This window comes from Zonotrichia albicollis, chromosome 4 (genome assembly GCF_047830755.1).
Source record: "Zonotrichia albicollis isolate bZonAlb1 chromosome 4, bZonAlb1.hap1, whole genome shotgun sequence".
Classification (NCBI taxonomy): Eukaryota; Metazoa; Chordata; class Aves; order Passeriformes; family Passerellidae; genus Zonotrichia; species Zonotrichia albicollis.
Window position 1 is genome coordinate 30,245,129 of NC_133822.1, and position 23,215 is coordinate 30,268,343.

The 23,215-nt window shown below is 38.4% G+C and overlaps 1 protein-coding gene across 3 annotated transcripts in view; it reads left to right on the forward strand.

Moving 5' to 3' along the window:
• TXNRD1 (thioredoxin reductase 1) overlaps nt 1–23,215 on the forward strand; it is a 53,914-nt gene that overhangs the window by 22,368 nt on the left and 8,331 nt on the right. For 2 of the 3 annotated variants that reach the window (XM_074539272.1, XM_074539273.1), the window contains exons 1-12: nt 4,415–4,519; nt 6,774–6,883; nt 9,015–9,140; nt 12,207–12,279; nt 12,396–12,515; nt 13,313–13,455; nt 13,585–13,700; nt 15,042–15,267; nt 17,303–17,395; nt 19,100–19,176; nt 20,777–20,933; nt 22,967–23,074. In XM_074539272.1, coding sequence (XP_074395373.1) covers nt 9,048–9,140; nt 12,207–12,279; nt 12,396–12,515; nt 13,313–13,455; nt 13,585–13,700; nt 15,042–15,267; nt 17,303–17,395; nt 19,100–19,176; nt 20,777–20,933; nt 22,967–23,074 — 1,206 coding nt within the window. In that variant the 5' untranslated portion in view covers nt 4,415–4,519; nt 6,774–6,883; nt 9,015–9,047. Of the gene's footprint in view, nt 1–4,414; nt 4,520–6,773; nt 6,884–9,014; nt 9,141–12,206; nt 12,280–12,395; nt 12,516–13,312; nt 13,456–13,584; nt 13,701–15,041; nt 15,268–17,302; nt 17,396–19,099; nt 19,177–20,776; nt 20,934–22,966; nt 23,075–23,215 lie in introns of those variants that run through there. The other variant, XM_026797810.2, reaches the window with a different exon arrangement.

Sequence of the window (23,215 nt, forward strand, 5' to 3'; positions counted from 1 at the left end):
TGCTGTCACGTTTTAAGTCTTCCTTGCATAACCATCCCCTAACTTGCTTGATTATATATGATGTCCTATCTTTTTCCTTATCTTCAGTTTGGTTTTACCTTCTGTTTTTCCTTCATAAAGTTCACAAGTTCACAGCTGTTGCTTTCCATAGCGTATACCCTTTGTGCCGTGTAGGGATTCTTCTATGATAAACTCCATGAAATTGTTTGATCCCCACAACCCTAACTGACCCAGCACTGTCTTTTGCATAAAAGAGATACAAATGCAAAGAGAGGAAGTAAGTAGAGCATGCAAATACTTTTATTTCCATAGAAAATAGTAGTGATGTATTCTAGTGTAGTCCTAGCTTTTCTTAAGAAGCTGCTAATGGACTTATTTTACTGAGTGAATGGAGATACCATCTCATTTTATCTTCTGTTCTAGCAAAGTTGCCTGTTTTGCTTGTTGAGTCAGATCCTCAAGGAGGAAAGAGCTGTTTGACATGGCCACCTCTCTCGTGTCCTGGCATTGCATCCCCAGCATGGTGGGAAGGAAACTCCTAACTTCCTTATCTCCTCTGCTGTTTGCACAGCCTGACACAAAGCAAGCACTTCTCAGTAGCTCTGGCTCACATGTATAAGGTATTTCTTGTTTTCCAGCCTTGTTTTCCTTCACAGCCATTCCCAGCCAGACCTTTGTCAGGGTCCTGTGCATAGGGTTGGATTCCTGGATTGCTTTGGTGGCAGGAGAGTTCAGAGTGACCTGTTAGGCTGTGCTGCTTCCCTCTCCTCACAGAAATTCTGTGTCATTGTTTGCTGAACTGCTACAAACAGGATTAAATAGTTCCACTCAAATCCTTTTTTTCTTCAAAGATAAAAAATTTGATTACTCTGGATTCAAATATCTAGTTTTTTTCCTCATCTCTTAAAAAAGTCCCAGGAGGGACTTTGTGGGAGGGGAATAAATCACATGTTTCTGAGTCAGGTACCCAAGTACTTTTCATGGTGTTGTACCTGCCTTAAACTTCATGCCTTTACTGTAAGATTACCTGCAAAGAGCTTATTTTCCTTTAATTGTGTTCAATTTTGTAACTGGTTTGTTAGACAAAAAAGCCTGATTGTGTGTGAGTTGTTTTCCACCATTTTTTATGTTCTCTATGACTCAAATGCAAGTCTGATTTCAAAGAAAAGAATGTGTGAATAAATACATGGCTTTAGTTGTGGTAGAGGCAATAAAGGCATGGCCAGTGGCAGTAGGGAGTAATGAATGGCATCAGCACCAGGAGATCCTGTTCCATCCCTGCTGAGTACTGTTTTACCTCTCTGGCCTCAGGTGCCACACTTATTCAAGTGAGGCTGGTGATGCTTCCTCCTTGTGTCAGAGAGTTATTTATTTACTGACCAGGAATTAAAAAAAGGTAGCATGGGAATATTAATCACGGTTTGTGGGAACCACAGGTTTGTGTTGGCCCAGGAATTTCAAAAAGTCAGGAAGCTCAGCCCTTTCAGGTCATCCCAAGTAAAGGGTGAGCCAGTGTAAATGGCACTGTGAGCATGATACACTTTACAGGTAGTTCTATCAGAACCCAGCTTCCTTTGGTTTTGATTCAGATTAGATAAAGCATTAATTAATATGAGTGAATTTCAAAGAAACTGTGATGTTTGAAGGAAATAGACAAAAATCTATGCTAAAATTAATGGTACTGTAAGGTGATATTTTCCATTAAAATTGCATATAAATTGTTATATGAGATATTGTAGCTTTTACCACAGCTCCAGAGGCAGACAAGTTTTGTATTAAGATTTTCATATCCTACTTAGTTTAGTTCACAATGAAATAAAATTGAAGATGAAAGTGCTCCAAGATACATAATTAATGTAAGATTGATTGCCTTTTACTGAGGAGAAGAGAATCTGAAAGTTACTTTTGTTGAATTTGTACAGCTTGTTCTGTTAAAGCCAACAGAGTTTGTATTGTAGATGTTCTGGAAATACTTGAGGTCAGCATGTTATGCTATGCTCGCACAAAACATCCCTATTAGTGCTAATTAGAGCAACCTGGCTAATTCCTGTATGGTTTACTGTAAACAATGACATAAGGAATGAAGAATGGCTGAAGACTTTCAAGGGTACGTACCCACTGCCTGACACTGCTGAGAAACTTCTGTGGGTGGGAGCACTAGTAGGAAAGTCTGTAAGAAAGCCCAGGTCTTGTTGGAGTGGGATTTTAAGTTCCATAATTATTATGGCAGAAATATGTCTTGTAGGACTTCATAGCAAACAAACAAATATAATTATGTCCTTGTTAAAATCCCTAAAGTAATATACTTTTTCATAAAGCAGTTGGACTTTGTGATAGCCGCATGAATATTCAGAAAAGCAAAAGGAAACAAAAACCTGGAAGTAGGAATTACTTCTTTTGCTAGGAACTAGAAAATGAGACCAGTTTTAGGAGCCCTGTTTTCAGACTAACTGGATGAGACCGATTATAAATTTGAGTGGATGATTGTTAGAGAAGGGGATGTTTGAGTGTTGAGTATTTTGCCCTGGGTTCTTGGATGGAAAGGTGGTGGGTTGCAGCCCTCCAAGCACAGTGCTGACCTATCTTGAGTGGAAAACTGATTGGAGGATGTTGTTGAGTCAGTCCCCAGATGTTAATTGGAAAATTAACCTGAAAGGGTGAATTTTGTCACTTAATCCCATTTTTGAGTGGGAACTTTTCTGCTGGGTATAGAGAGCTTTGATTCAGGCTCTCCAATTGACGTCACTTGAAAGTTTATCTTCTCTTTGATCTGGCATTCATCATTCCTCTGTCAGTGTTTCTTCTTTGGTTGGTCTTGGTTTTGTAATTCCTGTCCTGCTATGCCAATGCAGAAGTTAGATTAACAGTTATCAGTAGATTTTTACTATCCTTTGAGAATACTGTGCTCTGGGGCTTTCTGCTGTCTTCTGCATTTTTCATATATTAACTGCATTTGTTTGGCTAAGAATGATGAGGGGTTTTTTCTCTTCTGGCTTAGAGTGCTCAACACTTAGGCTGGAAAGTTCCCTGAAGTGAAGTTTGTATCTAAATGTTTTCCCACTTATGGAATTTACTTTAAATGCTTTTTGTACTCAGATAGTTGTGGTAAAAAAAAAGAATTTATATTTTCATGAAGGAAATAGGTGTTCTGGATTAGTACTATGTACCACTGTCAGGACTCTGCTAACAGAAACCTGACCAAGTAGAGTCCTTCTTCATAGAGCTTCAACTAGCTGCAAAGTTCAGTTATTCCGCATTATGCCTTGAGGTTGATCCAAGTCAAGCAGTCCCTTATTTAAATGGAAGGAGTTTTAAGCTCTTAGATATGAAAAGGGCATGAACAAAAATAGAATTCAAATTCAAGGACTTTGCAGCAACATACTGGATAAACATAAGCAATAACATAGTTCAGAGAATTTCTCATTTCTTAGGAAAATGCACTTTACTCTTTTAATTGTCAAATGTTAAAGCTTGATGGGTTTTGGATTTGAGAGGCCAGCAGACAGCTCAGCCCCATTCATCCCTTCCTGGTGGGATGGGGAGAAAATTGGAAGAGTGAAGGTGAGAAAACTTATAAGTGGGACAAAGACAATTCAATAGGTAAAGCAAATGACACCATGCCAGCAAGGCTGCAGGCTTCCATTTCTTCTCAGTTTTGTCAGTTCAGTTGATTGCAAGGCAGCCTCTCAGTGTGCAATTGTGAAATGATCCAGGCTGGAGGTGTATCTTTTAAGGGCTCAGGGATTTTCCCTGGTAATCTGAATGATATAATGGCTCTGTTGCCATCACTACCAAATGTTTGAGTTTGCTCAATAGGGGAGGTAGTGACCTGTGAGGATAGTGCAGAAATGAACATATCTAGAAGAAGGAAGACATGAGAATTTCTCAAACTACAAAGATAACTTGAACATAAGGTAAATACTCATTGTCATATGAAATAGCCTGTACTTCCCAAATGTCTGAAGACAGGGCTGTAAAGCAATTTATGTGCTTGCTCAGAAACATTTCAAATTTAGAGGTGTCTTCTGAACTTATTGTTCATTAAAATGTGAAGTTTGTTCTTGTTGGTAATGTTCTTTTCTATGATATGAGAAGAAATACCTAGAAACTCTAGGTAAATCAGTGGAGACTTTTGCCTTGAAGCACCACCTCTAGACCTCCAGAGTGAGTTGTTGAAAGGCAAGTGCTTTCCATGGGTGCCCATGTCCTGCCTCTGCAGCTGGTGGGATCCCTGGATCACTTTTGCAGGCCAAGGCAATTTTTATCCTGGAGCAGTTTTGCTTACCAGGCTCATCCAGGCTGTTGGGTTGGGCTGGTCCTGTTCCCACCTGATCAAAGCCTTCTGAAACCAATCATGCCTTTTTTCTTTCTAGCCAGAAGTTACACAACAAACAGTCAAAAGTTCAGAGGCCTCAGTGCTAGGGAGGACTTCGGTTTGTGAGGAAGATCCTTCCCAGTAAGGAAGGATATGGCTTGAAAACACCACAGTTGTTTCACTGTATTTTTTTGATCTCCCCAGGTAAGGTTTTTTCTGGTTTAACAAGTTCTGAGCAAACCTGGCAGTTTTGCCACTATCAGCAAGAGGTGTAGCTGCCTCCTCTTACTCTCTGCTGGTCTGGCCTGCCTTTGTCCTGGCACCAGCAGGGGTGATCACAGGATTGTTCCCTGGCTTGATTGAGCTGGCTGAGCTTGTTAGACTGGTGGGAAACTGTCCACAACTTTTCTTCTCCTGGGTTAGTTTTTTCCTAGGTTAATGAGTTGATATAGCTCATGCACGGGTCTGAAGTCTGCCAGAAATGGTGCCAAGTATGCAGACATAAAGAAGGAAAAAACAGTGTGGTGAAAGATAATAGAGTTGTCCCCCTTTTTTTAGTATTGGTTGATTATATTGATTCACCCCGTACCAAGGAGCACTTGGCAGGTCATAGCGAAGGTGCCACCTCACCAGCCACCACCTCCTAGATTGGGATTAACAAAACCAAAAGTTGGTGGTTATGCAGGGCAAGAACCTCACTGGGCTTCCCTGCTACAGACTTGTTAAGTAATGCTGATGCGTACCAGGCAGAGTCATCCTCACCACCGCATCTAGGAGAGTTATCCAGAGAAGATCCATGGTTCAGGTTCTCTTTAGCAGTCTCACTCTAAAAAAAATGTGTCTGCTGACTCGTTTTTGGAAAGTATCAATTATTCACCAGGACTCTGGGTTATCACAACTGCTGTTAACAGGTGGAATTCTATGGAGAGCAAGCTGGTGACACACACTTTCTGCTTTGTCATGCTGCCTGTGGCAGGTTGCCCAAACCAACAAGGGAGAGGCCCCCAGAAGCAGAGCCAGCCAACATACAAACTCTTTCAAGTCTTTGTCAGGGGCTAGGTTGCCTTTGGGTTCTGGGGCTATTGCTAAAACTTGGTACCTCTGGCACAGATCTACCTGAAAATAATTAGAGATATTTATAGAAGTGCCCATGTTGGCTAATGCCTAGATTTTATCTCACTGAAGCTACGGTTTTAGGTGAACATTCCCAAGATTGTTCAAACTTGCAGGAATAAAATATTCTTTCTGTTGCTTTGGATACACACAGGACTGCAACTTTAGTATAATATAGCAAAGCAAAAATTTGTCTTTTTTGAAAGCTGTTCAAAACCTGTGTTCTTGCTTTTCTTTTTTTACATGTGTGTATTCCCCAACTAGAACAGGAAAAGTAGTATCTATCACTAATATTACTGTTAGGAGTTCTGATCTTTAAACCCCTTTACCAACATCACCAAAGTACTCTTCCCAATATCTTTGTGAGATAAAGGAATTTTAGCAACAAGTTCAGGAGAAGAACTCAGAAATTACAAGATTACAGACCAGTTTTCAATGACTGCCTTTTTTAATTTGTGTGTATGTGAATGTTTTTCAGGTTTGTGGGCTCAATGCCCAAGGAATGTATACATAGCGTTCAGTATGGCTGTTTCTCTAAGTATGGGCACATGTCAGGGTTTGCTAATTAATGCTGGTTGTACAGTGCAAAGTATGTATGTGATTAAGTACAAACAACTGTGTACTAACCCATTTATTAGAAATTAAGCATAACGTAATTCAGGGTTATGTGGAGGAAGGCAGAGCTGACAATTAATTCCAACACACTTTTTTCTTTTCCAATACCACATCAAATAAAGTTTCACTGTGTGTAAATATGTTTTTTTTTTCTTTTCACTAATATGCTTATTGGGAATACATATATATATATATATATATATATATATATATATATATATAAGAACTCTGTTATGACCAGTGGGAACACTGATCTTTCCCAGCCTTTTTATCAATACATTGAACTGAAAGAAGTTTCCAGGCAATTAATTGCAGGAGAAAACTAAAACCTTTTAATTAAGTTTAAAAAGTATGAGACTTTACGTGTCACTTTCTGGGCAAGAAAGATAAAAATTATCATGTTCTTCTAAGACTGAAGTTTCAGGCTTAGTCACAGGAAATATGATTTCCTTGCTTTGATGCAGTCACGTTGTTAGATTTGCCAAAAGTACTGAAATCGCAGCCAACTCTTGTTTGGGATTTTATTCAGCAGGAAAATATTGCAAGTCATCCTAACATTGCAAATGAGTCATGAGTCGCCTTAGGAAACTCTCCCCTGGGACAGACATGCCACAGATGAGGAAGCGATGAAGCTGCCAGGCCACTCCCCCAGATAATTTCTCTCGAGGAGCACAGCCCTCATAAAAGACATCTCTCCAGACACTACGTTATTTCATCCTTGATTTCACAGGGGGAGCCCTGAAGCTGCAAGAAGGGCAGCACGAAGCAGCAGCAGAAACTTCCCAGCCAGTTGTTTCGGCACAGGAGAAGCAAACAGGAGATCATGAGAGAACTTTAAAGGTAGGGGGAGGTACATTTCAAAGTTTGTAATTTTTGACATTGAAAAATAATCAGTGTGTAGAATTTATTGTAAAATCTGTAGTTCATGGGTGAGAGAGTAGAGAGTTCACCTCTACTCTTCAGTAAAGATGATCTGTTCTCAGGATGGGATCATGGCATGAAGAAGTTCCCCCAGCAAATGGGATGTGGAGCTTGTCAAGAGCCTGGCTGCTTTGGAGCAGGGTTTGGGAGGAAGAGAGGAAGCTTGTAATGTACTTTGTCTAATCTAAGCTTTTAATATGTTTTCATGAAGAGCTATTATGAAGAATTAATGAGAAAAGAACCAAAGAGAAGGAAATAAAAGCTGAAGTTTCATAATCCATGTGACAACAAAGCATTTTTAAAAGGAGAAAAAAAAAAGTAGCATGATAAAAGTAGTGATCTAAGCAAATGAGTAGTTGGTGTGGTTTCCTTCTGTTCATCATCAAGATACCATTCTTGGTAGCTGGGTCTGATGACTGTGGGGGAGTTAGTCTCCCTTATGCTTCACACTGTCCTGTTTCCACTAAGCTAGCAAGGTGTTCTTTGAAAAGGCACCCTTTCTCTGATTTTATATCTCTAAATACAAATGAAGTGAAGCTGCATATCACAGTACAATACATGCCCCTCTGCTCTTATTGTGGTAGGAAGTTTGATCCTGGCTAATGGCAGTGTTAGAGAAATAAAAAAAAGGGAATCAAGCGCAAAGTAGGTTCAGTGGCAGGGGTGGTGGAGCAGGAGGAAAAGAGAAAGAAGAACGAGGTATTTTTGGATGTCTTCACCGTGGCCTCAGGTGTTTTCTACTGTTAACATGCTGCCTGGGGTTATGAAATACTACTACAACCTAACTTTGCACAGACAGATACACAGCCTGAATTTCTCCTGGCATTGCTGTGTAATTCATCTAAGCAGGAGGGGATTTTTGTCAGTGGGATGGCTGCACTGGCAGCAGTCAGTAGAGCAGACAAAGTTATAGAGAGGGACTAATCAAACCTCAGAGGAGGGCGATGGAGAGGGAATAACCTCAGAGGAAGGCAACAGTAGAATGGGTTGAGTACAAAGGGCTGTTTAATGCAAAACAAAATCAGGATGAAAAGACAAGGGAAACTTTTTGGGCTCTCCTGTTTCCTTTGATTTGCCACAACTATTCCAGTAGTACTGAATCAAGTCCTACCAAGCTAGACAGACATAAACACATATTTGTAAAGTGGCAAAGTATAGGTTTCTTAGTTGATGTGTTGGGTCTTAAAAGTTTTTTTCATTACTTTAGTTGATGCTCACTGATTTACGTCAGCTAAGGAATCTGATTTTTACTCACTCCAGGTCTTGTCCTGCAATTTGAGAGGCATTGAGAATTTTGCCAGAACTCCAAAGGCTTGAAGGTCTGAAACCCTAATAAATTGGAGTTTCACAAATGAAGTATGAAGGCTCATTTTAGAAAGTGTATTATGAAGAGAGTGCTTTGTTTGTGGCATAAACTGCCAAAATGCATTTTAGGACTAATGGGTAGTTTTTCTGTGGTAGTGATTTCTGTGATTAAAAAAATAAGCCTTTTGTGAAACCATAGTGGTCACACTTAATCCATTTAATGCCAAAGTTGTGCTAAACCAAAGAGATGATAAACACTGGCATATTACAAAAATACAGATTTCAGACATGGTTTTCTTCATTCAGTTCTGTTCATTCAGTTAGTAAGGCTGGTAATTATTGAGGATTAGTACAGTGCTGCACAGGATTGTTGTATTTTCCTACAAACATTTGCATGAGGAGGAGAAAAACACTAATTAGGGAAGTCCAGGGCAGATGAAAAGAATAAAATAAATTAATTGAATGCTTGTGTCAGCACTTATGTATCGTGGTATACAGTATGAGGAGGCTCTAGGGTTGCATTGTTGTGGGAAACTAAGTTCTGCAAGGAAGCCCAAGGGCTCCAATGAACAAGAAAATATATAGTTCAATATCTGACATTTGAAAGCTAATTAAAAGCAGAGCTCAGAAAATTCTGATGCAATTATGTTCTCTTATCACAATATTTGCAACTGAAAATACTAATTTATGAACACTGTAGGTAATGTTTCAATATTCCCTAATACTTTTTGTTTTTTCTGTTCAGGCACATAAGGAAGAAGAAAATCCTCTGAAGACAATGGAAGTGAGTGGGTTTATGCCGGTGCCAGATTCCTATGACTATGATCTCATTGTCATCGGTGGAGGCTCAGGAGGTCTGGCAGCTGCCAAGGTATGAGAAGGAAATACACATTTATACTTTCCTTGTAAGTAGATGGGTGACATCCCCAGTGTCTCGGCTTTGGTATCTTTAACACTGTAGGGGGCATAACATTTTTGTTTGATTGGTGAAATTTCTTTCATTATTTCACTTTTTCACCATTTTGGTTAGTGCCAATTATTCAATATTCTTTTCTTTATGTTCTGAAGATGGAAAACATGGTATACTCCTTAATATTCCCTAAAACTCCTTACTAGAATTAAACTTGGTCCCCATTTATGGGAGATGATGCTGCTGGAAAACAGCAAGTAAATATCTTAATAGTGTTTTAGTAGTTGAATTTAAACTCAACTCAACGATGAAAAGGTTCTATTCAAAATTGCCATCAGGAGGTATCTACTTTTGTATAGAAGTAGTATCTTTTCAGACATAGTTGTGTATCTTGTTTTAATTCTTGGCAATGGGGGAGATTCTGTGATTTTTGACCTTACATAGTTGCATAAATGGAGATTTTGCCTATACTTGAGCTATGGTCTCACCCTTCCTTTCCAGGGTCTGGTGTTTCCTTCTTCCACCTGTAGCCAGATGAATTATGGTGTTTTGTTAGGAAATTGCTATTAGAAGTCTATCTAGAATTAAATAAAATTTTAAAAGCTAATTCAAAATACACCAGCTGTTAGAGCTGTCATAATCCCAAATATTCTAAACTTGAAGAAATTTAGTGTAAGTTAGCAACTCTCCTTTACATCAGTAGTCAGGCACATTGTGTTTCTTCTGTCTATGGTAGGATTAGCTATTTAGAAGTGAATTGAGCATTCCTGTGAATAAAATTACTTTGTTGTTCAAGACCTGGAGCTGGATTATTCCTCCATTTGGGAGCATTTCTTTTGTTCTCAAGAAGTGGAGGAGGTCATGCACAGTGAAAGAAAATAAGGAGAAAATATTTCAGAATAGTGTTGAATTCACAGTGAACCCTGGTCCCTTAGAAGTACTTCTGTTATAATGGAAATATGCAGGGCTGAGTGATGGATTGTAGATCCATCTATTTTCATAGTTTACTGCTTTCCTATGATAGGGGCACTGTTGTCATGGTGTAGGATTGAGGACTGAAGGAAAGATCTATGAAAGTTCTAAGAACCACAAAGAGAAGCAAGTCCTGATTTTCAAAGGATGGAGATGTTCTGGGTCAGGAGAGATTAACAAGAGTAAAATAGAGTTTGCAGTAATGCAAAAGAGTTTGCAGTAATAAGAAGCCAGCAGCTGAAGTTTTTATAAGAAGACTAACTGACACAGTGATGTTTATTGCATCATTTTTCAGTTGTAGAATAGAAAAAGTGTGCAGTTGGAAAATAATTGCCTAATTCCTTCAACTCAGTATGTGAAGTATATTGATTCTCAGTGTTCTCAGCTGATTGTTTAGTAGAACAGAAGATGGTAGATCGATAAAGTCAACATCCCTATAAGTAGTAATGTGTGTATTTCTAATCAGTTTAATAAAGTTGAAGCGAAACTGTTTTACACACAAGAACTTCTGACTTTTACTTAGATTGTTCAATTTTTAAAAAATAATTCACTGACAGTGCTTTAAAATAACCAAACCAAAACAGAAAAAACCCAGCTACACAGCTCTCATACAAAGTTCCAGATACCTGCACTCAGGTTTGCAGCAGTTTACCCAGACTGATTAGATGTGTGTTTTCACTCTGAAACCTGCACACCTTTGTGTGCACATCTCCCTCTCTACATTGTGCCCAGATCTTGCTCCTTTGGAGGCCATTCTCCACAGGGAATGCAAACACTGTCAGGCTGACTTGGTACAACTCACCTACAGACTCAGAATGGTGCTAGGCCCCTGCTCTCAGCTCCCACAGAATAGCTCCCTAAGCAGCCTTGCTGCATTCCCGCAGCACTGCACTGAGCCCTGAAAGGTTTGAGAGCCTACAGGGCAGGTTTGTGGCTGTGGGCAGATCACTCAGCCCACTCAGAAATGGTTATATCTGTGTATGATCGCCAAGGTGGCGATGCAATGCTGTGTTATGTGAGCATGTAGCTAAAGGGAAGCTTGGGAATCCATGCATTCTGCTTAGCTAACCCTGGTTAAGGCTCTTTGGAGCAGTGCTTAAGACTTGTCATCATAAAGGAGCTTTAATGATGCGTCTCAGTCCCTAAGTGCCTTTCTGAGGAACTTTCTCAAAGGTGCTGCTAATGGATAGGAATTAGCTTCTTGGCCAGACTGGATCTTCATTGGAAGTGGAAATCCAGTACAGCAATATTTTCTGAAAGTGTCTATAGCCTGTGTTATTTGTAGTGTGATTTGCATTTTGCATGAAGTAAGATTCATTTAAAATTGAAATTCTGATTGTCAAATATTTGGATTAACAAGTATTACCGGTAACAGCATGCTGAAGGCTGTCCAGCTCCTCCTAAACCAAACCCAAGGCCTGCTCATATAGTTGTTACTGCTCACATGTCTAAGAATTTATCATATGATGCCAGCATAGTTGTGGCTACTCCAAGTAGCAAAATTATTTTGCTTCATCTTATGGGATAGTTCTCAGTATCATTTACAGGCATTAATTGTAGATTTGCTAGTGAAACTTAGGGGGAATATAGGATCCTAAAGTCATTAAGGTTGTCATGCTTGGCCATATGACTGGTTGTGTCATTTTATGATGTGTTTTCAAACAAAGGCTGGAGAAACCATCTTTGAAGGGAAAACTGGATGAATTAGGAATCTGTTAAGTAGGTTAAAAGTAAATGGGTATGTTGGGAAATAGTCTGAACAAAGTGACAAGAAGGAGGAGTGAAGAGGAGGTTGGACTCACAGAATCGCCTGTGTATCAACTGGTGCCATGTTGTTTTGTAGTAGGATGAATGCCTTCTTTTGCCTCTCAGCTTCTTTTTCCTACTGAATGCACAGGTGAATTCAGAAGATTAATGACTGTCTGCTCCCTTGCAAATCATTCACTGTTACTTAATTAAAAGTCACAAAGCTTTTCAGCAATGCATGATGTTATTGTCTGCTTCAAGTTTAACTTCTCATATTTAGAAATGTGTCTTATTTAATTTGTTTTGCAGGAGGCTGCCAAATATGAAAAGAGAGTGATGGTGCTGGACTTTGTCATGCCTACACCTCAGGGAAGCTCATGGGGTAAATTTCTCTTCATTGCAATCCTGTTATAAAGGAGCTTTGCTCAGAGACTCTTATTTTCATGTTTGAAATCTACTACACTGATGTGAAAACCACATTCTGTTCCTTTCTTTCAGGTCTTGGAGGAACATGTGTAAATGTGGGCTGTATACCTAAAAAATTGATGCACCAGGCAGCTTTACTGGGACAAGCCTTGCAAGACTCACGCAAATTTGGGTGGCAGTTTACAGAAGAAGGTAAAGAAGGACACTTTTTCCAGTTTTGTCATTTGCACTGAAAATCCTGACGTGCTTCATAATCAGGAGCACGTTGCACTGCAGCATATGTTAACTTTAACAAAGTGAGGTAACTTTGGAGAGCTTACACATAAATTGAAGTGCTTTTCAAGTCTAAAGCCATGGGGCTTATTGCTTCCATGTTTTCTATGTTTGTTAATAGCCCTGATCATGTTAGTAATTGATGAGACAGTTGTATGAAAAAAGCCAGTAAGGTGCTCTTCCATTTCTGTATGTACCAAAACATCTAAGGGAATACACCAGAATGTTGACTGACATCTTATAGTTACAAGCAAGGATTTCCTTTCCCTAAGTGTCCATCACTACTGTGTAAGAAGATGGATTTTACTTTTTATTATCTCTGATGTGCATGGTTATGGGATTATGATTTATTTAGGCTGCAATCCTGTTTTTGGAAGCATGCAGAGGCACCTCTCAGACATGCATTGTCTTCATTTGTTGAGCAATGTCACCTCTTAGAGCTGTAAATATATATTTGTCAATATATATTGACATATATATATAACTGTCAATAATTCAGTAAGTCTTAATTTTCAATATTTTATGTCATACCTATTGCACTGTGACCTCTCATGTTATCCATGCCGATGTAATTCTTTGAATTTCAGTAGCTTTACCCTGAAATAAAACAGAAGTAAGACAAACCCAGGAAGACTGGGTTTTGAGAATAGCAATTTTGCTGTGGAAAAAGAAAAACTCAGACTAAAAGTTGAACCTTCTTCTTTTGTTGCTGACAGTCAAACACAACTGGATGACCATGACAGAATCTATTCAGAATTACATTGGTTCACTGAACTGGGGCTATCGGGTTGCCCTGAGGGACAAGAAGGTCACGTATGAGAATGCATATGGAGAATTTGTCGGGCCACACACAATTAAGGTACATCATAGCCATTCTTTGCTGTGTCTTCCTGTAGTGCTGTCTGAATAGAGATACTTCTCAAATAGAATAATTTTTCCTGTGGTGGGACTGTAAAACGCTCACTTTGCACCAATACTTTGTATGCAGGCAACTAATAAAAAGGGAGTTGAGAAGCTGTACACAGCTGAGACATTTATCATTGCCACTGGTGAACGACCACGCTACCTGGGTATACCTGGAGACAAAGAATATTGCATTACCAGGTAAAAACAGGGAGGAATACAAAGTCATTCCTTGTGTGTAAATATTTCCCCATACTGAGAAGCACAGTCTACTTGAAAGAAAACTCTGTACTTAGATATTAGGGAAAGTGGGAATAGCATAGGTGCTGATGTTATGAAGTTGGTAGGAATCTGTCTTCATGCATTGGGGCAGTCTTGAAATTCAGCACAATTTTTTTCCCAGCTACTCAGTAAAGATAATTCAGTTTTGAAAAAAAAATGGTTTTGAGTGTCTGGTTAATTGCTTATGCCAAGCAAAAATGTTATATGAAGATTAAATGTGTTTTCATATCAGAGTATCTTTTAAGTTATTTGCTGTAGAAACAGAGGTTGGAATTACAGGCTGGCAAACCTATAGCAGTGAAATAAATAAGTGGCACAATTCCTCTGAAACCAAAACACCAAGTGGTGTGCTTCCCTTTTAATAAGGGGTAATGAAATTAAAGATGACAGATAATACAGCCTGTAAAGCGGTGCTTTAAAGTAGCTTCAAGATGGAGGACTGAGAAATCCCAGAGTTAGACTATCAGATTGAGGCTATCTGTGTAATCTTCATTGAGTTCCTTGGGGTATAGGAGCTATGCCACAGCCTTTAATTGCACAATCACATTTTATTACATCACGCTGAGAAAGGGACACTTATTTTAGAGTGAAATATCCACAGAATTGTACTGTCAGACACTAAGTGTCTAAATGTGGTGCCTCCATGAGTCCTGGCTCTGTGGAGAAGCCCTAGTTTTATAGCCTAGGTCCAAAGTGTGGTAGAACTGATGTTGCTTGATGAAGCAGTTGAAAGAAATGATAAGCAGACAAAGGAGCCTGTTTTCCATAATTTCATGCCTCTATCTTTGCCTGTTACTGTTGTTGTATATATATCTGGCACTGTGTATAATGCTTCAGCAAAATGATAAGTCTTCTAAGGGATGATGGTATTTTATCTTAAAGCTGAACCCCTTCCACTTTTAGTTCTTGGAAGTTAAATTTGCTGCAAAATATTTAAAGCAAGATTTAGAGGGGAAATAAACACCTACCTTTTTTAACAATTTGTCCTAAATTTCTGTTAAAAAAAACTCTCCACATTTTTGTGGTGATTCAGAATTTTCATGCTCCTTTTTTTTGTATATGTACTCCTAAATATAACTTTTTCATCTGTCATATACTGGTTTTGTATTCCAGATGAACTTCCAAAAATGAAGCAGGGTGTTTTTTGTGAACAGGGAAAGGAATAAAGTTCTATTCTTACAGAAAAAATTATGTAAATATAAAACACAATACATTTTTCTGACTGCCTCTAATTTCCTTATTCCTTTTTATTTTTTCCAGTGATGACCTTTTCTCTCTGCCTTACTGTCCAGGGAGAACCCTGGTGGTTGGAGCTTCCTATGTTGCCTTAGAGTGTGCAGGATTTCTTGCAGGCCTTGGATTAGATGTCACTGTAATGGTGAGATCCATTCTCTTAAGAGGATTTGACCAGGACATGGCAAACAGAATTGGTGAATATATGAAAGAACATGGAGTCAACTTCATTAGGGAGTTTGTGCCAATCAAGGTAGGCGCAAAGTGACTACAATTGATTAGGACGTACCCATCATAGTGTTTTAAGATGTAAATTATTTCAATTAATACAAAAGTTGAACTTTCATTACAGTATCTGCTGTGACATAGAATGGGTTAATTTTTGTTTTAAACCAACTCCATGAAACTTAATTAATTGAACTAATTAATCTTAATATGAAAATTTTGTGAGATTATGAAGTTCACTGTTTTTATCAGAATTAGTTGGGTTAGTTTATGTTACACAGAAAATGTTACACCTGCTTATCCTGGTTCTTCTTGCAGGCCCATAATTAAGCAGATACATAATTTCCTCAAAGATCAGGGCCCAGTGCATCAAAAACAATTCAATTTTTCATTGCCAATTTTCAAATTTTCAGCCAGCAAATTCTGTTTATATGATGAGGATTAGTCGACTATCCAGAAAAGTAAATGGTCTTTAGAAGTATCATCTGTATAATTTACTTGGCAGAGTCCTTAAATACTTGCTTAATTTTTGTTGAGTTCAGTAAGAGTACTCATGCAGCTACTTACATATATTTATAGGCACGTGTGTAGGTAAATTCAGGTCGAATGTAAACCAAATTAGGAGTACTGGAGCTTTTCTAATTTTCCAATGGAAAATTGACCTATCAAAGACTTCAGAGGGTGCTAACAGTATTTTTTTAATGTTTTTTTCACCATAGTCCTTACTTATTTTGACATAGCAAATCATGTGTTAAGCAATTTCAATTTGGTGTTAAAACAGTGTGCTGCTGAGTTTAACACTTTGGAGTTTAAAATTCAGTGAAGACTGTTCATTTCCATTCTTAGCAATATCAAGAGCAGCTTTAAAAATGCTCTTGCCAGTTGGTACTGCGAGTCTGAGCATCTCTCACAGAATGAGAGTTGCTGTAAGAAGACAAAATGGATCTTTCCAGGAACTTAGTTTTTATGCAAGTTTTTGTTGCATAAATCCCATGCTGTATTAAAAGTAGGGATGATTATCTAGGTTTTGTTGCAGACATGGCCTTTTGTAAGCCCTAATGGGGAATGAGAAAGAAGGAAGCTGTGTTTAGAAGCAGATAATTTCAACTAAATGGCAAACAGGCTCCTCTAGACGCATCCTGTGATAAGCAGTTCATCGCCACCATCACAAAATGCACTTCTGTGTATTTTGCCCTGTCCAGTCACTATATGTCTTTGATTTCAATGGGAATAAAATATTTGGCCCTGTTTCTGATTGAGAATATCCTTCAGCTTAAGTTGCTTGCTAGGTTTTTAGCAGGTTTTCTCATCTCTTTCAGACATTGTGTTTGAAGTTATGCATGTTGTGCTTATTAAAACCCTTTGTTGGGACTTTTGAAGATAGAAGATGAATTATTATAAATTATGTTGCCTTTGAATAGGAGCAGTTTAGCACAGTGATCCTTTAAGGTTGGTAGGATGGCACAGTTGGCTTTTCTAAATATAAATAATAGACAGAAATAAAATCTTTATCAGAAACTTTGCTCTTTCTGCCTCTAAATATTGAACATGAAGTAGGAACAAGGGTGTTGTTGAAAAGTACCTTTTCATCTGTAGGATGAACACTAAAATTTCCCAGAATTATGTTAAGTGTTGCACACTTACATGTCTGTTGTATGTACTGATGAGGCTTTTCTATGACAGTAGCTTCCCATGGGTGGAGGGAATGATGCCAGCACTTAGAGAAAATGTCTGATGGTGTTTCCTTCCTACTTGTGTCCTCTGTCCCCACAGGAATGAGGGCATATGTCCCCAGGTCATGTGATGGACTTGGACAAGAACTTAACCATGAGACCACTTTTAAAAACAGAAATGACATTTTGTTTTCTTGGTCATAAAAATAAATGTAGGGACATAAAAAACCACATTAAAATATGCAAGTAGAAATGTAAAGAATTTTTAGAGTGCCTTATTTTAGATCATGGTTAAAACTCTCTCAATGATATTTGGTGGGAAAACATAGATTGGTATAATTTTATATGAAACTTTTTTTTTTACCCTATCCAATCCCCAAATTGTTGTAGGTTGAGCGGGTTGAGGAAGGAACTCCTGGAATACTGAAAGTTACAGCCAAATCCACAACAGGGGATCAAATAATTGAAGTGGAATACAATACTGTGAGTCCTGTCTGTATGCATGAAGCATGTGAAATAGTCTTCCATTAAATGTTGGTATTTTGTGGGGTGTTTTTATCCACACATTAGATTTTTAAAAATTATTTTAGTCATTACAATATGCTAATTGCACACACTCAGCAGGTAATTAATCTGGAAATAAAATTCCCCAAATCAATGGTTATTTTGCCTTGGCAAATCAGTTTGCATGCTTTTGAAACCTATTTCTTAGCTTAGGGGTGTAGATGAGCTTGGTCCTGTGGAATCAGTTGCAGGATTTTTTCCCTGTGAGATATTTGTAATAAATTATAAGCAATGATTTATAACAGCTTTCATAGTGATTAGGGCATGTTGTGTTGTTAGCACAAAACAATGGTCAGTACAGGAGTTAAACAAATGCATGACATGTCATCTCAAGACCTGTTCTTGGCACATCTTCACAAATACAGCAAATGCCCTGTGGCAAGTGAGTCAGGAAACGTCGTTACACACTTAAGACAGTAAAATTGTAGCGTGCAGGAATGGTATTGTATGTTTGATTGACTGTTTCCATCACACCTCACTCCACTCATTTTCATCGGCCTTGATGCTGAAAGGAGAAAAAAAAAATTGTGAATAGAGTATTTGGAACCACACAGAATGCATAAAGACAGGCCTTTGCCAGCCTGGGACATCAGACTGCAAATACTGTGTGCCAGTGGCCTTGTTTAGCTGTACAGTCATTCCCTATAAAGGACACACAGTGCATCTGGGAGCCAATACTGTGAGAAAGTTTAACAATGACAGCAGAGCTGTTCCACAGGATTGTAATACTGGTGTTTTTCTAGTCCATAATAGTGAAAGCTTATAGGAAGGAAATCAATTCCATCCTTTTATTAACGAAACTTCTGGTTTCTTGTTGCTACATCGTCACTGAAATGCTGTCACTCCTCATAGAAGCTGAGAGCTGTGTGTGCTGCATTTTAAGACCTTCAGCTCTAAAGATGCGGTGTGTTTGATCATCTGTAAGACTTGAAGGAGATCTTGGGATTCCTTCAGGACAGTTCTTAGTTGTCATATGAAAAGCATTGTTAGTTATCCAGGCAGTTGTCCAAGACTACAAAGCATGTAGCAATTTTCCTTGGGATAGCAGAAGTTGGAACACGATTTGTTAAGTTAGCAGAGTTGATAGGATGGGATTTCAGCCTTGACAAATGTTCAAACAACTAATATTAAAAAAATAATATTCTTTGAGAGTGGTTGACTGAGAGCCTATATAAGTAAATTATATTTTCAGATAAAAAATATTATTTTATGATATTTTTATTTGCTTAAGCATCTGAGTTTCTTTCTTAAAGAGCCCTTTCCTTATGGAGCATTTTGAGGTCACTTGCTCTGGTAAGGATTCGGGATAATATCTTGGTGTAAAACTGTAAGGAAATAAAGAATCTGTCCCTAACTGATTGGTTTAGAATATTCTTGGAGTATTCCTCAAGGGAAAGCTATTTGCCTGTTTTTAATATTAGCATTAAAACCTGGTATTGTTAGGCCATGGTGGTAAAATGGCTTGTCACAAACTCTATGAATGTACAATGGATAACGAATGTATTAACCTTACTGTGACCAAGCTTTAGATACTAATCTCTAGAGTATATATATAAGATAATAGCCAAAGAAAATGCACTTTGGGGTTTCTAAAAATCAGTCATGTGCATTGCTGTTTCGCAGATGCTGCTGGCAGTTGGACGAGATCCATGCACAAGAAAAATTGGTTTGGACAAAGTTGGAGTGAATATCAATGAAAGGTAAGGACGGATGTCTGTGTACCACTCACTGCTGAGTTTGTGTCATGTGCTGCCACAATGGTAGTAGTGCAGAGACACCCAAATCTTTGAGGAAAAATTTGTCTCTTGTTTCTGTACACTTGGATGGGAGACCATGTAGCAGATAGCTGCATTTTCTCCCATGGTACTGCTACATTTGCTTTTTTGTTGCTGAAATGTCAGTTTCTAATTCCTGGGAGGAAAAAGTGTCTATTTCATTCTTTCTAGATTTACAGGTCCATCTTAGCTTCTTCCAGCCACAGGGCTTTCTAGGATCTGTCAGTTGTTCCTTATACTCTCTTTTTCTCATCTTCTTGCTTTTATCACCTCTTGGAACAAAAATCTGTTCATTCATACAGGCTTTTAGAGCAGTGAGTTTTGTTCAAATTTTAATGTAAAAGCTACTATATGTTATTTTGAAAGATAAGGTTCAAGTAGCATTCCTTAAACTCTCACGTGAAATTCTTGATGTGTGTTACGATTTCTTGCCTTTAATCAACGCTTGGATACAATCTGTGTCTTCTATAGAAGAGTACTTGATGTTAAATGTAGTGAGGTTGTTGTACCAGGGAGCGGAGCTATCAGTAACGTTTTCAATATTGGTAACTAAAACATCTTGCAGGAATGTGCGTCCTCAGAGATCTTCCCTTTGAAGTGAAAACAAGGGACTATGACCCTGACCAATGCAGAGTATTTATATATGAATGCAGCAACTGATATTGTCAAGGGGCACAATGTGATAGTTCAAATAAGTGGAAATTTTGGTCCACTCAAAATTGGCAGATCCATGTTGGTTTGTAGAACAGTACACATCTTTCTGATGTCAGGATACCTATTACTAGCTTAATAGAATGAACTATAAAGATATTAGCATAAACTGTATAATTTTTAGTGAGTGCAAAATTGAGGAAGTTGGATTTTTAATGTGGGAATTGCTGCTGGTTTCTCAAGTAACTGTGTTTCTGTGTCTGTCTGATTAGGTTTCCCTGTTACATGCGTTTCCTGGGGTGATTACTGCACTATTTCATTTATTGATGAAGTAGGAAATATTAATAATTAAAAACTTCCATTAGCTCAGTGCACTTACATCTAAAAAGCTTGCTGTCTGTTCCTTAGGTAGGGTGTGGATCAGCTTGACCTGTTTCTGTGTAGAAGCCTGAAAAATAAGTTTCTATAAAAAGCTTCAGCCACTGGACTGAAATTTCAGTAGTGGAAAAATTGTTTTGTCCTACAAAAGGAGTGGGAAAATGTCTCTTCCTGTCATTCCTGAAAGTTGCCAGTACACAGTTCAGCTGGTGGTAGAAAGTGTTTCAGGAAGAGGTTTATGCTTCACCTCAGTGATTCAGATGAATTGCAGCTTCTGAGCTACCTCCTTGTCCAGTGTGTGAATTCCTGTAGTTTTGGTCAAATTTGCCCTATTTTATATTCCTGCCTGAGACTGTAAGTTTATGAATATGAATTCTTTCCTTCATACTTCACATACAAGTCTTTCTCTTAAAGCTAAGGGGCCTGCAAGGTTATTTACACCTCCAGCCTTCACAGCAGAAGACTTGGATCTTTTTCTTGTTAATTCCAATTGCAGAACAGGAAAAATTCCTGTCAATGATGGGGAGCAGACAAATGTTCCGTATATCTATGCTGTTGGAGATATCCTGCAGGACAAGCTGGAACTCACACCGGTGGCAATCCAGGCAGGAAGGTTGTTAGTTCGGAGGCTTTATGCTGGGACAACCACTAAGGTAAGGAACCAGTCTGCTTGCTTGTGGAAAACCCAGTAGAATTTTAAGGATTAGCTTTGATTATCATTTTAATTTTCCCCTGGCAAAGATATTACTGCAGATGTGTTTGGCTAATTGTGTAGGATGAAATTAATACCTTGTGGATTAAGCAGTAGTATCTTTTTTTCCTATTAAGAGGGTTTAGTTTTCTCTCAAAGTACAATGATAATGAAATTAACAGAGATCATTTAACTTGTTTTCAATACTACTGCCTTCCTTAAAAGTCATCAATCTTTCCCATCCTGTTAAATGCTTTAACACCAATTCAAAGGCAGTTTGCTGAACCTACCTACAGTCCCTAAATAGAGTGGAATAGGAGTTTGTGATCTTAATTTTCAGTCTTATTTTAATGATTTTTTTTCATTTCTCATCTGTATGTTTTCAATGTCATATGCAGTCCCAATTGCAGTTGAATGTGGACACAAACGAAGATGACATGTACCAGTAACTCAGCACATGTTTATACCTGAGTAGTTGAATTAATGGATTCAGTGTTCATGTTTCGTACTAGTGCAGTTCTGGGTTTCAGCCAGGTTATGGTTTTTCAAATGGGAGTAATGTGGATACTCATTTACACCTTATGTTTAAACCAGAAGGAAAGGAGAGTGTCTTTAAAGAACTGTTACACTGATATGGGTACTTGTCTTACCTTCATAACCATATGGCATGACCATAAAGGTTTATCCCTTTCAGAGCCTGCTGTATTCATAGCAAGTTCTACTATCAGCCAGATTTAGAGCATGATCAAGTTGTTTGTTTTACATTGGCAGTAACAGAACCCTGAATCAGTGCACATAATGTCATTGAAATAGCCAGACAAGGTTTAAGAAACTGTAGCAGAAGCCAAATTTTTTTTTTTTTATTGCTGCAATGCTATGGATATGTCTTAATTTACATTTTATGCTAGAGAAGTCTGTCAAGGTACAAAAATTGCCATGCTGCCAAAGGAAGCATTCTTATTCAGTGAGTCCAAGAAACGAGTAACTACTTTAAAAAAATGGGAGTGTGGCTTATACTGCCTTTGTAACAAATGTGAGGAAGGTGATTGAAATATAATGAGGTGTTATGGATAGGTGGGGCAAAAACAGTAGTCAACACCTTAGTTGATCCCCAGTCACAAAGGAAATTAATTAGTGTTGAAATATGTAGAAAATAAAATTGCTATGAAATAGAGATGACCGGCCTGCTAGTCTGCTATAGCAGAATGACTCATTTGGTGTATATGGGAAGAGCAGAGTATGTTTGTTTATTTTGAGTCTAGTGAAAGCTTTTGACACTGCCTCCATAACATCGTCATGGACAAAGGGATGAATTGCAGGCTGGGTAAGTGGGCAGTGAGGTGGGTTGAAAACTGGCTGAACAGACAAGCTTAAATGCTCAGCATTCCAAAGACCAGCTGAAGGCCAGTCCCTGGTGGTGTGCCACAGGCTTGGGCTTGGTTCCAGTGCTGTTTAACAGCTTATGGATCTGGATGCTGAGAACAATGCTCAGGAAGTTTGGAGATGATACAAAACTGGGAGAAGTGACAAGTTTTCACTGTCCCCCCAGATGGTTGTACTACATGTCATTGGTTTTTCGGCATCACCTAGGCCACAACTGATGAAAAATGAGTTTTGAATGGTAGTGGTGCCCTTGCAGCATCTCCAACTAAAAATAGTATGCTTCCTAGAAGTGGTTGAACAGGCAACTTTTATGTCCAGTTTGGCCTGTGATCTGGTATATTTGTTAAATAGGGCACTGAATTTCCTTTTCCATTTATTCAATGCCTACTAATGTTTGAGTTGCTTTAAGCTGTCTTTTTTTTTTTCTTGCTCTAATTAGCACCTCTGTCATGAACAAACAAAAAACTGTACCTTAATTTAAGACAATTTAAAAAAAAAAGAGCTTTCAGAATTGTGAATAATCAAGCTTTTCTTGCTGTATTTCAGACTACTGTATGCTGATTTTATTACTGATGTTGTGTGGGTTTTCATTTTGTTTTGAATGCCATACAGTGTGACTATGTGAATGTTCCAACTACTGTATTTACTCCTTTGGAGTATGGAGCCTGTGGGTACTCTGAAGAGACCGCAGTGGAGAAATTTGGGGAGGAAAACATTGAGGTAAATGCCTTAATTTCACCTGGGTTTTAGTTTTCCAATTTGTAATTTAAAATAATATTAAGAGTAAATTAAACCAGCATTTTGTGCTCTGATGTAAGGACAGGAGGCGACTAGGTACCTGTTTTGTCTTCCTTGGCTGTT